The 16,192-nt window shown below is 37.8% G+C and overlaps 1 protein-coding gene across 1 annotated transcript in view; it reads right to left on the bottom strand.

Moving 5' to 3' along the window:
- Positions 1-15,857, bottom strand: part of RANBP9 (RAN binding protein 9) — a 39,011-nt gene extending 23,154 nt beyond the window's left edge. The window contains exons 1-2 of the mRNA XM_032223239.1: positions 15,100-15,857; positions 9,454-9,565 (exon numbers count right to left, since the gene is read on the bottom strand). Coding sequence (XP_032079130.1) covers positions 9,454-9,565; positions 15,100-15,538 — 551 coding nt within the window. The 5' untranslated portion in view covers positions 15,539-15,857. The remainder of the gene's footprint in view (positions 1-9,453; positions 9,566-15,099) is intronic.
- Positions 15,858-16,192: the final 335 nt, after the last annotated feature.

Here is a 16,192-nt window from a genome sequence, read left to right as displayed (position 1 = left end):
CCTAGTAAAAGCCCCCCCTGGTCACAGCCGTAAGATGTTCTTATAAACTAAGCTGCATATCCCAGAGGACTCCCAGATTGCGGGCCCTATCTGAGGGGCTAAAATTTCTCCCCCTATCATCAAAGATGGTACATGATGCACAAATCGGGATGACGAGAACCACAGCCACTCAGTCTTGGAGGGTTTAAGCTTGAATCTGTTCATCCTCACCCAGATCCGTACAGCCCCCAGGCACCAGAACATCACTTGGGTCCTAGCTAGTGCAGCAGACCCCTGCTTCTATAGATCTGATGCTTACTTCCTGTTCCTGTGCTGCTGTGACTAGTGTTCTCTTTCAGTCCAGCTCTTTTCAGTCACTGGCAGGATTTCCCAATGTTCAGCCACCTCAGCTATCTCTTTATGGTACATTCCTTGTAGGGCTTGTCCCGCAATGGCACTTCCTCTGCTTGCTCTTCCTCCTTTGTCCATTGCTGACTCAGATATTCTCTCAGCAACTCATTTTTGGGTGTTATCTTACTGATGTATTCCCAGATGCTATGAGTTTCATCCAGGACATTGGTTTAGATATTTTTTCCAACTGGTATACTATATCTGCATGTTGGATGTTGGGTGGAAACCTTTATAGATTGTGAGGAGTTTCTGGATCTTCACATCATTATCTTCCATGTCCTCCTTTGGCTAGGTCACTATATTGGCAGGGTATCTAATGACCAGCAGAGCATATATGTTGATGGCATGGAACTTGCTCTTTATGAGCTGGCTCTTCAGGGCCTATCTTATTTTTGGTGTTGGGGTCTTCCCTGCCTCCTCCTCATGGTAACCATGTGACTCTTGGATACTAAAGTACTTGTGGCTGGTCAGCATGGCTGTTATGTTGATTTCTGATCATTCCATCCATCAGTCAACTACCTTCCCTGTCTTTATTAGCATTTGGCTACACTTCTTGAGTCCAAATGACATCCGACATACCAATCTCCTCACTGTAGATTCATGGATGGATGGATGGATGAGCGAGTCAATTCACTCTTAGCACACAATTCAATGTCCTCTATGTAGAGGAAATGCCTGATGGTAGTTCCACGCTTGAACTTATATCCATATCCCTATGTGATTATCTGCCTATGCAGTACAGAGCAGGTACACTGCTTTTCCTTGATATATGCTGCATTTTACAGCTACTCAAATAAATCCATCTAGACCTTGAATTTTGGATGACTGTTCTATTTAGGAATAATTGGTGCGGTTTCCAATGTCCTTCTGAGTTGTGTTCATATTCTGGCCCATAAGCAATTAATAGACACTAATCAAAACCACAGCTGTCCTATATGTTTAGAAACATGAATTAGGCTGGGCTTCTTATGAAGTATAACATAAATTTGAGTTGTGTGTCAAATAGGTTGGCTATATAAATCAATTAAACCAAACAACCAAACAACCAAACAACCAACCATAATTTCAAGTAGTGCTCAACCTAAGCCATATGTTGTGGGAAGTTTCAGGGGTTAACATATGTATTTGTTTATTATTACTGTACCCATAAAAATACAACAACAATTTAAACAAATATTTAGGCAACTGACTTTTGTATACATCTCTAAATTAAAACATCCTCACCAGATGGCTCTGCATGGAACCAGCAAAAAGAATCCAATCTCCCAATATAATAGGTTTCATTTTCTTATTATTAGTTTTTTTTAATAATCAGGAAATGTTTCCTAATTTATGACTGTTATTCCATATCTTGCATCTTCAGATATAATAACCAAACACATTTAATTATTGATTAATAGTGACCAGTTTTATTATCAATATTGACATTTAAAAGAAGCCACTATGTAGCTGCAATCTAACTGTTTCTATTTGGTTCTCATCAAAGGCATCTCTACTGAGGCCTTATTTAGTTTCATATTAATATTGAAATCCCTGTTATTTGCCTAACAAAAAAGGCAGTTTCAGATTCGAATTAGAAAAACAACAAACCAAGAAAAGCATAGATAGAAATAACCTTGTTTACTTAGTCCTTAGTTAAGCAACTTGGTGACACCTCACAAATTCAGAACTACAACTTCCATAATGACAGATTTGGCTTCTTCTGCTGGCAGGAGTCAAATGGTGAAAGATTGGGCAGCATAAACCAACCAGTTATTAACAACGAGCCAGATTTATAAAGATTCTGACTGATTATTATATGCCAAGTGCTTTATTGTTAATAAACTGAGCATTATAAACAAGACCAGAAACTATATGCTGAATAATTCCCTTTCTGCCTTTATAATTCCCAAACTTTGAGATTACAATTCCAATCCAGACATTAAGATTAGTAACAATTGTCACTTCTTACGCAGTACAATTTTATATTAATCTATTGAGGTATGCTTAATTTATTAAAATCACAAATGCTATAATCAGAATACAAGAGCACCTAGATGATCTCACCCAGAGAGTTTATGTTGATATCAAACAAAAGATGAAAGAGCAACAAATTCTGCAGCAACCCTACACAATTGGGACCATGTGCTGACCTCTTCTCCCCTATCAACAAACAGCAAACCAGACCTGGAGGAAGGAAGATAATGAGCAAATTCAGTGTCACCCACACAGTCAGTCCAGAAGGATACCGTGATCAGTGTTATTGAAAACTTCTGAGAGATCATAAAGAGTAAGGACAGCATGCCATCCACCTCCCACTCTTGCCAGAAATCATCCAAGGGTGCAATCAATGCCATCTCAGATTTGAATAATGACTGAAAGGGATTCAGATAATCTACTTCTTCCAGAGATGTTTGAAGCTGCTGCACAATCTTCTCCACAACCTCCCCCCAAAATGGATGGTTGAAAACTGGCCAAAAATTGCCAACTACCACTAGATCCAGCATCTTTTGTGGAGGGAGTAGACCACTGGAAACACCCTCTCTTAAAGAGGAATTAATCACCGCTATGGCCAAATCACATGACATCTCCCAGTAGGCCTTAGCCCATTAGGAGGAACAGGGATCTAAAACAGAGGTGATGGAGCTAACAGTTTTTAAAGCTTGCCCACTTCATCAGACTTAATAGCATCAAACTTCCCAGATAACTTTGTCCACGTCATCTATGTAGAGATGCTTAGCAGTAAGCTTTTAAAATTTTATTTGGGTACTTTTATTTTGAGTCTTCTTTTTTTCTATTCTTTTTTCCCCTTCATTACAGTAATTAATCTTAGTATTTCATTAGTTATCTTACTGTTTGCCCTTTCTATTTTTATACCCTGTTTATTTTAATTTTTTTAATCTTGCTATAAATATGATAAAATAGTCTTTTCTCTGGAATCAGGGGGTAAAAGATAAAAACATAAGCTACTCAGGAAAAGGAATCTGTCACTTCTCTGAACAATTAATTTGACTGCCAAATTGTTCATATTGTTTTGTAAAAATGTATAATATTCAGTCAATTTGACCTTCTAAAACTGCAATCTATAATTTTATATTATCTGTTACACCAGATGAAGCAATCAAAACGTCCTCCAGGTCACATTGCCATCTGCTCATCAAGAAGGAACTGTAAGTTAAAGAGAACAGAAGAACGAGTTCCATGTGTCAGAGCAAAAACTAAAGATGGTATGCCTCTGGAATCAGCTACTGTATCTTCCAAATACAAAGCACTTTGTCTTGTTATGATTAAACTTAATAATATTTCTCTCCATCGAGACCTTCGGCCTCAGACATCCAGACAGTACTTCCTCACCTCTTTGGTCTAATTATATATTAAGATATATAATTGAATATTATCAGCATACTGATGACCTCTGACCATGTGTTGAACGAGTTTATTCAGTGACTTAATGTAGACATTTCAATACATACATTAGTACTGTAAAAAGGACAGTGGTGCTGAAGATGGGATTCACCATCACAAGATAAACTACTAACTCTTATGATTCAGAAATCATCAACTATTTTGCTGATATAGCCTCAAATTGTATTTGTTTTTTTTATCTGCAAAATATTATTGACTAATAAGCCAACATCTAATTTTCACAACTTCTTTGGCAACTAGGTTTTTAGAAGTATATAATTTAGAATCAAATCACATTATTTTCCTCAAAACCTTCTTAACTATCAAACAAAACCAGGACAATAGAGAAGGAGCCATATAGGTAACTGCTTTTACATAATTTTCCATTTTTGAACAATAAAATTTGCAGCCAGCCTTTGGACATTCTCTTATGTCCAATAATCTTTTGTTGAATTATCTCAAAATTAGAAGAAACATAATACTCTTTAAGACTCTTTGTCATGATTTGTTCATACTGATTATTGCAATTCTTTTTTTCCAAAATTATATTTAATATTACCATCTTCATATTACTCTTCAATTTTAGCTAAATAATTCCACAGGCTTTCCCATCTTAAATTGAGTTTACAATAATTCAAAGGATATTAAAACTTGATGCAAGCTTTATATTTTATAAAACATACTATAACTGAATCTATAATAAAATTACATTACACTATTTGTATAACACTGTGATATTTCTTTAATGGCTACTTTAAAAAAAAACCACTGATTCCCCCCACAAATGAAAATGGCAAAGTATCTAGATCCTATTTTCATTTTTATATTATAAACTGAATAATGAAATCCCTTCTGAAATTCTGTCACACAGATGTTCTAGTGTAATTTTCTAATAATACAGAACCCAAATTTCTATTGCAAATAAATTAATAAAATAAACCAATGAATATAATTGAGATGTGGAGTTAAAAGTATCAGGCCTTCATCCTAAACATCTATTCCAGAATTAAAATAAACTTAAACAGATTAAAATTCCTTCTTTACAAAAAGCCTGAACTTTGCAATGTTCCTTGAAAAAAAAATAACACACACACACACACACACACACACACACACTCACTCACTCACTCACTCACTCACTGTTACAGGACAATCCCGTAGAGTTCTACTAAAAATTGGTAATATACAGACTTCTAAGAAAGTTAAGAGGACTTTGTTTGAGTAAACATAGCCAAGTTCAGGTTCTAATATGTTCTCTAGAATTGCACAATTCAAGCGATAAAAACAATATGGTTAAAAATATCCACTACCTAGTATATCCACTTCTTCTTCTTTTATTAGGTGGCGCAGTGGTTAAATGCAGCACTGTAGGCTACTGCTAGATCAGCAGGTCAGCGGTTCAAATCTCACTGGCTCAGGGTTGACTCAGCCTTCCATCCTTCCGAGGTGGGTAAAATAAGGACCCAGATTGTTGGGGGCAATATGCTGACTCTCTGTAAACCGCTTAGAGAGGCCTGAAAGGCCTATGAAGCGGTATATAAGTCTACTGCTATTGCTATTGCTATTGCTATTATATTAAGATTTACATGCATTAAATTATACTAAGCTGTAAATATACTATTCCAAACAGAGAAAACTATAAGGAATGGACTTTCTGAAATCAACTTATTATATTCACAATTTGTACTACTGGCTTCTCAGATTCACCTTATCACATATTACTATTGGCATTAGTGATTGTTTAATATAGCAAAAGACAAGTGTTCTAAAGTGCATTTGCTAGTTTTCCTAAACAATGTTGTGCAGAGTTTAGCATGGTTTCACAAAGAACTCTGTTAAACTAAAAGACAAAAAGGATAAGCATAAAAAATGGAAAGAGGGGACACATAACTAATAAAGATGAAGTCAGGAAAGCTAAGGCTCAGAATGAGCTAAAACTTGCAACAAATGTAAAAAATAATTTTAAAAGTTTCTTTCGACATATAAAAAACAAGAAAAAAGTCTAAGAAACAATTGTCCCCCTAATGGGAGAAGATTGCAAGGAAGTGACCACCAGCAGGGAGAAAGCAGAGTTGCTTATTTTTTTCTTTGCATCTGTCTTCACACAAAAAGAAAACATAGTTCGACCTACCAAAAACAAAACAGCAAAAACAGCCAAGGAATTCAAATTGAAATAAGCAAGAAAATGGTAAGAGAAAACCTGTCCACTCTAGATGAGTTCAAATCACCGGGACTGATGGATTAGATCTGAGTTCTGAAGGAGCTGACAGATGTGATCTCAGAACCATCAAACCTTATCTTTCAAAGATACTGGAGCACCAGGGAATTACCAGAAGATGTGATTCCCATCTTCAAAAAAGGGAAAAAATTAGATCCAGGAAACTACAGGCCAATCAGCCTGACATCAATACCTGGGAAGATCCTGGCAAAGATAATCAAGCAACCGATTTGTGAACATCTAGAAGCACACAGTTATAACCAGAAAGTAACATAAGTTTGTCAAAAACAGATCATGCCAAACAAATCTTACTTTACTTTACTTCTTTGACAAAGTGACTAAATTAGTGGACCAGCGAAATGTTGTGGATATAGCACACTTGGATTTCAGTAAAGCATTTGACAAAGTAAACCACAATCTACTCCTTGGTAAGCTAGAAAAATGTGGGATAGATAGCATCACCACCAGTAACTGGCTGACAAACTGCACTCAATGTTTAGCCTTTAATGGAAATACATCTACATGGAAGGAAGGAAGCAGAGGGTTAAAACAAGATTCTGTTTTAGGCCCAGTACTCTTCAATATCTTCATAAATAATTTAGATGAGGGGTTAGAATAATTACATTTGCAGACGACACCAAGCTGACAGGAATAGTCAACACTCCAGAAGATAGGCCCAAGAGCCAGATGGATCCCCACAAACTTGAACACTGGGCTCTATCTAACAAAATGAAATTCAATGTAGACAAAAGCAAGGTTTTTACACTTAGGCAAGAAAAACCAAATGTACAGCTACAGATTGGATGAAACATGGCTCAATAGTAATAACTGCGAGCAGAACTGTAGTCCTATTGGACAATCACTTAAATATGAGACAGCATTATGCTGCAGCCATCAAAAAATCCAATCTAATCCTAGGCTTCATAAACAAAGGGATAGAATCAAGATCTCCTGAACAAAGGGATAGACTCAAGATCTCCTGAACAAAGGGATAGACTCAAGATCTCCTTAGTACCACTTTATAAGACTTTGTTAGATCACACTTGGAATATTGCATCTAGTTTTGATCATCACAATGTAAAAAAAATGCTGAGATTCTGGAAGGAATGCAGAGAAGAGCAACAAAGATGATTAGCAGGTTGGAGGCTAAAACATATAAAGAATGACTGCAGGAATTATGTATGTCTAGTCTAGCGAAAAGATGGACTAGGGCCGACATGATAACAGTGTCCCAATATTTGAGGGACTGCCACAAAAAAGAGGGGGTCAACCTATTTTCCAAAGCACGAGAAGACAAAACAATGGATGGAAACTAATCTAAAATGAGAAGCAACCTAGAACCAAGGAGAAATTTCCTGACTGTGAGAACAATAAGCCAGTAAAATGGCTTGCCTTCAAAAGTTGTGGGTGCTCCATCACTGGAGGCTTTTAAAAACAGATTAGACAGACCTTTGTCTGAAATGGTATAGGGTCTCCTGCTTGAGCAGGGGGTTGGACTAGAAGGCCTCTCCTTCCAACTCTGTTATTCTGTACTGCTCTGTTCAGCATGATCTCTAAACAGGGACAATTTATTAACAGAGACAGGTTAAAACACAGAATTTTGGTTACATTCTGATACCGGGGCTCATTTATAATTAACTTCTGCAAAATGTGATTCTGGCTGTTATTGAAATCCAAATTGGAGAAAGACCAATGGTTAACTTTCTTCTTCAGATGTAACAGAGATAGTGGTTAAGGTACCTGGTGAGAAACTGGGGGATTTTGAGTTTTAATCCTACCTTAGGCATAAAGGTGGCTGGTGATCTTGGGCTACTCATTCTCTCTCAGACCTAGAAAGAAGACAATGGCAAGCCACTTCTAAATTCTTGCCAAAAAATTTTTAGGTCTCAACATTCACTCCAAGATGCACACACATACACAGAATATAGAGCTGGATCTTTCTACTGCTAACATTATTATTATATAGCCATTTTATAACCAAGTTCAAAGAATTCTTGACAAAGAAATGTTATTATGGAGGGCGAACGGGCGGTTTAAAAATGTGATAAATAAATAAAAATTATCTCACCTATATGTATCAAACATTTATATAGAAATAGTAAATAATATAAAGCTTCCTGTGCACTTTAATCCCACCTGTTCCCGTTCTATTTTAAAAAAATCAGTACATACCACAGAGTGTATACATTTTTTAGAATTCCATTAAAAATCCAACTGTTAAAAATATTTTATAACCTGACTATATTAACTCTATCAATATCACGAATATAAACTCTCATATTATCACGTTCCTCAAAAGGAATGAAAGTCCCGTTGCCTTTTGGACAAGCATCTTTGGGACAACCATGACATGGATGACTGAGGATCTCCATAGACACTCAAAAGTAGGAGGAACTATTTATTATTTCTTTATATTTCATATTTCTAAATCACTCATTCCACTCAAAATGGGGTTCTGGGCGGTGTACAATTTGATTGATACATAAAACAACATATAAAAATTAAAATTAAAAATTAAATTGGGGTTAAAAACTTTAAAATTATAGAATAACAAACATCCAAAGGGGAAAAAAAATCCTAAAATGGCCATTTAACATTAGATTATTACAAGTGGAGGGGCTAACCAGCCCCACAGTTGCCTGGTCCTCTGTGCCTCTAATGCAAGGATGCAGAGCCAAATTTTGTTCCCTTTGCAGAAGGCCAAGAAATTGAGGACTTTCTTCACCTCTGGTAGCAGCATGGTCCACAAAGTGAGGCTCTTTTCCTGGACCCCACCAGTCAAAATTCTTTGCTACAGACAGGTCTGTAGCATACCTTCCCTGTCTGATTGAGTGAAACAGACTGATGAGATTGGATAGAGCCAGTTCTGGATGTAACCTGATCCTATGCCATGAGTTTGACACCCCTGCCCTAGACTTACTCACTTTTGGATCATGATTATCATCATGTTCTGCAAAGCCTGCTGTGGTTTTTTAGATAGTTGGAACTGTCTACTCTTCTATAGACCAAAATAAACTGAATAAAAGAAATCAGGATTTTGAAATAGTAGGCTGCATTAGATTATTTCACAAGTCACAAATTTACTAAATTTGAATTTACTAGAACACTATCAAAAAGCAGAAATGAAAAATATTTTTTTTTTTAAATCTAGGAAGTGGTCTGGTGGTATGCATACCATTAATTTAACAGTGTTAATGTATTAAATTACCAATGGAAACAAAAGGAATTTGTTTGTAATGTGAGTAGGCCAAGTATTTGATTTCTTTGGACTATACAGAAATTGATGATTGAAAGAAATGAAGAATGTCAGCCTATAACAATTCTTCAATTGAATAAACTGAATGTCTTTAAATATATGGAGAAAATTAGAAACAGAAATTGCAAGCACTTTACATTTTTTATTAAAATGTCAGCCTGTACAAATCAAAATATATTCGTAACAATATATATGAAAATCTTACCCATCTCTTCCTTTACTGACAATTTTTACTTCAAAATAATATATTCCACAAGCAGCAGGTATGGGGTGAGTGGCACGAACAGAAGCAGCATCTTTTGGAGTTTTCCCATGACCTGTAAAAAATATATTAAATTATATTCTAGAAATTGAAGACAATGTATTCATTAATAAAACAGCTACAAAATCAAGTATATGTGAGAGGCTAAACATCAACCCTAGAAACATGCATTCAATTTAGTGGTGGCCTGTCTTCTGCAATGAGGTCCCCCTGAGAATGGGATGGTCCCCCATTTTACTGATGTTTTGAAGATTCTTGTAGACATGTGTCTATGTCCAGGCCTTTGGCAAGGTCCCGTTAGGATTGTATAGGTTTATTGTTCACTTCTGTTTCAGATCAATTTCTATCATCCATCTTTTTTTCTTTTATTTTTACCTACTGTATTTTTTTGTTTTAAATATTTTTACTTGTGAATTGCCCTGAATAGTTGGAAGTTGGTTGTTATACAAATTCAATAAATCATTATCATTTTCATCATCATTTTGATCAGAAAAGAAGGAAAGATTCATTTGTAAAACAATTGTATTAAAACAATGGTTAATTTACAACCATTCCCTTGTACCTTAAAAAAATTACAAAGAGTTTAACATTAATTTCTTTAGAGCAAAGACTATTTTACTACTTCTACGTAATTATTATTTTTTTTGTTTTATTCTCCAGAAAGACATCTGCTCTTAGTACTTATTAAAAAAAAACTCTCAAACTAGTAAATAAGACTAATCATGGCTAAATAGTTTTACAGATATAAGACTATTTAGATACCTGTATAAGATTTGAAACCATTGATGACATTTGAAATGATTCTATGTATGTGTTAAAATACAGTGGTACCTTGGTACTCATCATTAATTGGTTCTGGGAGGTACAATGAGTACCAAAAATGATGAGTACCAAACATTTTCCCCCCATAAGGAATAACGTAGTGAGTCAAAAGGTAGCAGACACTGACAAGTTCTAGCTTGTGCGTTGAGTACCATGAGTATCAGGACAACATTTTCATGTCAAAATGTGTTGAGTACCAAATTCTATGAGTTACAAAACAATTTAGAGTACCAAGATACACTGTACATATATTTCCATATGTATCTCCTCTTGAATTGCCTGATTGGTGCTTTTTGAAGTGTTTCAGGCCCTACATTAGGTCTTTATAAAGAAATTGCTAGTGTTTTAATTGCTCAGAAGGTTGAGTTAAAAGGTTGGGGAAAAAGAGCTGATTTCAACCCATTAATTGTATGTTGCTGTCACCATTGTATGCATTGCAGGTTTTCCATTGCTTCTGCCAATGAAAGGTTCATGAAGCTGTACTTTTATGATGCTGATGGTGGGGGAATGCAGCATTATATTGCTAAAGCATTCTGACTCCATGGCTACTTCTAGATATCTGCATCAGTGGTGGGTTTCAATTTTGTTTACTACTAGTTCACTTGCACGCTCGCTCAACGCTTCTACACAGGCACAGATGCGTCCGGGCAGGTGGGTGGAGCCTCCTGCCACCACTACCGGTTCGCTCGATCCGGACCGAACCGGGAGTAACCCACCACTGATCTGCATGCCAACACTGATAATCCCTTGCAGTACTCAGGATGAACATTTTGCTTGTTATTGATTGTCCCTCCTGGTTCATCCTATGTTCCTTTTCTATTAGTTTAACTTATCAGGATTAATTTTAGATACAGATTTAGGGTTTTTTCATAAAAAGTGCAAGATGTGTATTCAGAAGTAATCTGTCTAATAGATTCTAACACCACAGCACCTTAGACCTGTTAGTTGAATAGTTGGACAAAGAGCGAAATTACTCAAGCACTTGTCTAAACTTGCTCAATCCCATTCAAACCATTTTCTCCAAATCAGGGAAAGTGAATTATATTTTTTTCCTATTGGCAGGTAACATTAAGTAGAAGGAGAAAGTAATCTATGGGAATCCACCGATCACTTTCCTTACTTTGTCCTGCATTTAAACAATAGGTATATAACCAACTATCAAAATAGGGCTTAGCAATTGAAATACAATTGTACCACATTATTTTATGCTGACATAGGTTGTATATGTCCTATGGTAAATTATAAATGTACATTCTTTTCTCACAGTAGAATAATAGTTTTAAAAGTTAAAACAAAACAAATATTAACAGTTAAACTCTTATATAAGCAATCATATCTGCTGCTAGAAAACCAAAATATAATAAACAGCCTACTAAAATATAGGGTTGAAAGATCAATATTCAGTTCATATTTTAAGTGGCATTTATGCAAGGGAAGGAACAGGGGAAAATGACACTGCTATCCATTCAAGCCCATATGCAGTCTGGGTTAAGCAATAACAAATATTTTTAATTTGTAATTAAGCTATAAAAAGACAATAAGCAACATGGCTATAATATTAGTTCAATAGAAGTTAATGTTCAGCTGGGATGGTTTTAATCAGGAGCACTTGCATTTCAGCTATCTGAAAATTAGTACAGACATTTAGAGAAAACAGTTTGTGTGGTTCCCACATAATCTTATTGCTGTAGAATCACTTTGAAAAATCTACTTATAATTTAGTGGAACATTTATTATAGTTTTAAAATGATATTTATGTAACTAATAACAAAACAGCTAAATTTATTATTGAACTTATTCAAAATGTTATTATATATAAAAATACAATGCCTTCTTCTGAATAAGTTAATCTTTCATTTTCTAGTTTGCAGTTGTTACACAAGTTTTCTAGATATCTTTTTTCATTATTTTTTAATATATGGTGTTTGACACTACTGGATAATGTAGCTTATACAGCAATAAGCTGTATAATGCATGAAGAATTGTTCTTTATATTTGAGAATTTTACCTAAGACTAATTAGGACTTAATACCTGTTTGAACTGAAATGATTTTTCATTTTATCTCTCTAAATATACTTTTTCTAAGAAAAAATTCAAAAGGTATCTATATAGTCAAATCTTCGATATTCTTCTCTATATAGATCCTCAAGTAACTAAATCTGTTTGAATTACAGTAATTATTAATGAATCATAGTTATGAATAATGAATTGTGTAGTTTTATTTCTATTTTTCTATAGGTGAAATCAGCTCGATCAAAATTTTCTGAACTGAAACTATTTTTGAGCATTGGAGAAAAAGAAAGAAACCACTATTATATTTTTATATTAAGCCAAACTACATACTATAATACTTGTTAATAAAATATCACACAAAAAGCATAATACAAAATAAAATAAAGAATATGGAATAGCTGCAAATTATTCTCAAAATATAATTCCTGATTAACAACACAAATCATAATAATCATATTAACTTAAAGCTCAAATCCATAGAAAGTTAAGCACTTGTCAGACTTAACAGTACATAAATCATGGTTAGGCCAACAAATTTAGCCACTACCTTCCCCCTTGCTATCAACTCATAGGTCAGCAAGGGTGCAAGGAGTTCAAAACCATCCATTATTTTAGTTTATCAGCAGTTTAGCATCTCTCCCAAATCCGATAGTATGATTATGGTTAGTGAGCTTAGATTCATAACACTCTCAAATTCTGAATATTTCTAATTATAACTAAGATAAATAAAAATTGATCTGGCCTTTGATGATATGAAAAGTTGTAATTAATAGAAACGGAAGCAATGACATGTCTTTCTCACAGGGATAAAGAAGTATGTAAGTTGAAGGACAAAACATCATTCTCTTTTCAGTTAGTGATAGTTTAGTACTTTTGCTTTACCTCTGAATCATTAAATTGTTACATATTTCAAATATACACTGTAGTACCACCATACAACATGCAAAGTAATCCAAAGAAAAACTTGGCTTGGAAAACTACAAACTCCTAGTTATCTAAATCTTTATGCTTGAACTTAAAAATATTATTTCACTATGTAGGAATTCGGCATAAAAACAAGGAACAACTTCTTCTTTCAGTGCTTAAAGGGACTGTCAGCATATCAGGACACTGTACCACTTTTTGTGAAAGATGCATGGTGATTATCTAAATATTTAGAATTTCATATTTGCTACGTACTAAGCTGAACAGAAGCTATATATAATAGATTATTTGTTTTCATTTTTCTGCATTCTAGGCAAAGTACTCCTGTTTCTGTGTGTGTCTATACATACACACATACTTTTTTCCAAAGCCTGTACTTTGTAAGTTCAAAAATTAAGTTTAGAATAGTGAGTCTTTTTCTACAATAACCAGTTCTCTCCTTTTTATCTTGCTTCATTTAAGTCTATCTTGCTTTCCTATTCCATTTTAGATGAATGAGTCTATGTGTGAAGCGTACAAATCTAAAATGCAGAAGGAAACATGATCTGTCCCAAATGATTTCAGCACAACAGAAAATATAGCTTCTTTTGTACATCAGTTTTTGCCTTTTTACTTCCTGATATTAACATCAGAAGAAGGAAGATAAATTCAATATATAATAGAAATCAAATTTGAAGGAATTGGTTTTTCATTAGCCAATATTGCAACTAATGTTCACCATCATGCAGGATGAATTTACAAAACAAAGGTTTTCTTTCTGCATTTTTACCCGTTTTAAAAGTTTTACATTTATTCTTCCAACTTCTGCTGACCTTTACTCTCTTGCTAAACAAACACATTTCTTGCCCTAACCGGTTATTTTTAATTGAACACGTCACACTGACTGACTTGCTTTCTCCTCCCCTGACCCCAAGTTGTTATTCAACAAGAGAAATAATCACTTCTGAAGAAAATGACTCTTTATGTACTCTTTCTCCCCACATCACACACAACCAGAAAATAGGCTCACCCAAGTGTCCCAATATTTGGAAGCTGGGGGGGGGGAAATGAAGCTGAGAGGGAGTCTACTTGGCTTCCTAACTTTTTCTCAAGAGGACCCAATGAGATTTGTTTCCTGTTGTTCTATTTTTTAACATCCACTCCCCCCCCCCAACATCGACTAAAACGTTTCCTCCCAGGTTAAGAAAAGAAAACCAGGGATGGGATTTTTTCTTTTAGAGATGGAGTATAGGGTTTAAAAACAGATAATCCCAGGCCTAGTTCCCTTAAAAGAACAGGCCCGATTGCTCTTAATCCGGTTGAGAGGAACCAAGTTATGGAAGGTGAAGGTAGATGGGACAGAAAGGAAATCAAGAGAGACCAGAACAAAACAAAAACAAAAAGCAAAACAAAAGGCGTCAAAACCAGGATCGGTTGTTAGAAGGGAAGAAGAAAAAAAAACAGGCCATTCGGGTCTTTTGGGAAGTGGGCAACGGAGACACTGTGGTGGCGTCAGTATTGTCTGCTGAAGGGGAAACAAAAAATGATGCACGAAGAAGCGGGGTGTCGTCCATCGACAGCGGCGGGTGCCAAGGGGGGGCGAACCGGGGTGGATGTTTTAGGGGCAGGGGTCGACCTGGAAATACTTGGGTTGGGGGCTTCGCTCTCTAGAAGGCAGCGGAGAAGAGATCGACAAGCTCCGGCCTTCTGTCGACCATCCTGTCACACAACCTGCTGGGCTGCCTGCCCGGGTGTCTCTCTGCCGGAGGGAAGGCCGGACAGCCAAGCGAGCTGGCCTCGGCCTTGTCCGTAGCCCCCTCACCTTTCTCTCCCCCCCCTCCTCCCCTCACCTTTGTAGTGGACGCGCAGGTTGTTCTGTGAGAGGCCGATGTAGCTGAATTTGTCTTTGGGGCTCCAAGAGCGAGGGAGCGGCGTTTCCTGCTCGTCCACGGCCGGATAGAGCCGCTTCAGGCGCCGCTTGAGCTCTTTCTCTTGCTCGTTGAGGGCTGGATCGCCGCAGTGAGGGAAAGGGGCCGGGGCGCTACTGCCGCTCCCGGCAGATATGGGCCCAGCTGAGGAGACAGCCGAGACTGTTGTTGTTGTTGCCGCCGTCGCCGCCGCCGCTACGGCGGGCGGAGGAGGAGGCGGCGGCGGGGCCGAAGTGGCCGGCGGCGGTGGCGGCGGCGGCGGCGGGTGAAGGAGAAGCGCGGCCGAGGCCGGCGAGGGAGTCGGGTTGCTCGGCGCCAGAGGAGACGTCGCCGGCAGTTGTTGCGGCTGCTGCCCGGACATGCCGGCCTTGGTCTCTCGGTCTCTCTTTCTCTCTCGCGAAGGCCTCTTTACAACGGGGGGGTTTATGCGAACCACCTCTCACCGGAGTGACAGTCCGAGATGCGGAGAGCACGGGAGCCACACAAACGGAGGGAAGGGGGGGGGAGGCGGCGGCGGCGGCGGAGGAGGAGAAGGAGGCGACTCGGCTGTGGAAGCTCGCGCGACTACGAGAAAGGGATTGGAAACGACGGAGGTGATGACGAGCGCGGGGGCGCGCGGGCGCGCGCGGAGGTGTGTGTGCCTGTATATGTATATATTTTGCGCGCGCTGGAAGGCGCGCCTCAGAGTTCGGGAGCATGCGCGCGCGACGCGAAAGGGAGCGCGAGACGGGAGCTCGGGCTTTGTCGCTCACTGCGCTGCGAAGGCTGCTGATGCTGCCGCCGCCGCTGCCGGGCTGCCCCCTGTAGTCCTTAACTCATTAGTGGCAGCAGTTGCCGCCGCCGCCGCCGCTTCCGAACGTGCTCCTCAATCAGCTGAGCGGCGTGGCGACGCCGAGTGGAGGCGCTTGCCTGCCAGTGACACGGAGTGCGTGCTGGGACCGTGCCGGTTGCCCCGCTAGCGACGGTGGGGCGGGCGAAAGGAACGAGGGGAGGAAGTGGGCTAGCGGGCCTGGAG

This window comes from Thamnophis elegans, chromosome 8, assembly GCF_009769535.1.
Source record: "Thamnophis elegans isolate rThaEle1 chromosome 8, rThaEle1.pri, whole genome shotgun sequence".
In the NCBI taxonomy this organism is placed as follows: Eukaryota; Metazoa; Chordata; class Lepidosauria; order Squamata; family Colubridae; genus Thamnophis; species Thamnophis elegans.
This window is presented reverse-complemented; position numbering and strand designations above follow the sequence as displayed.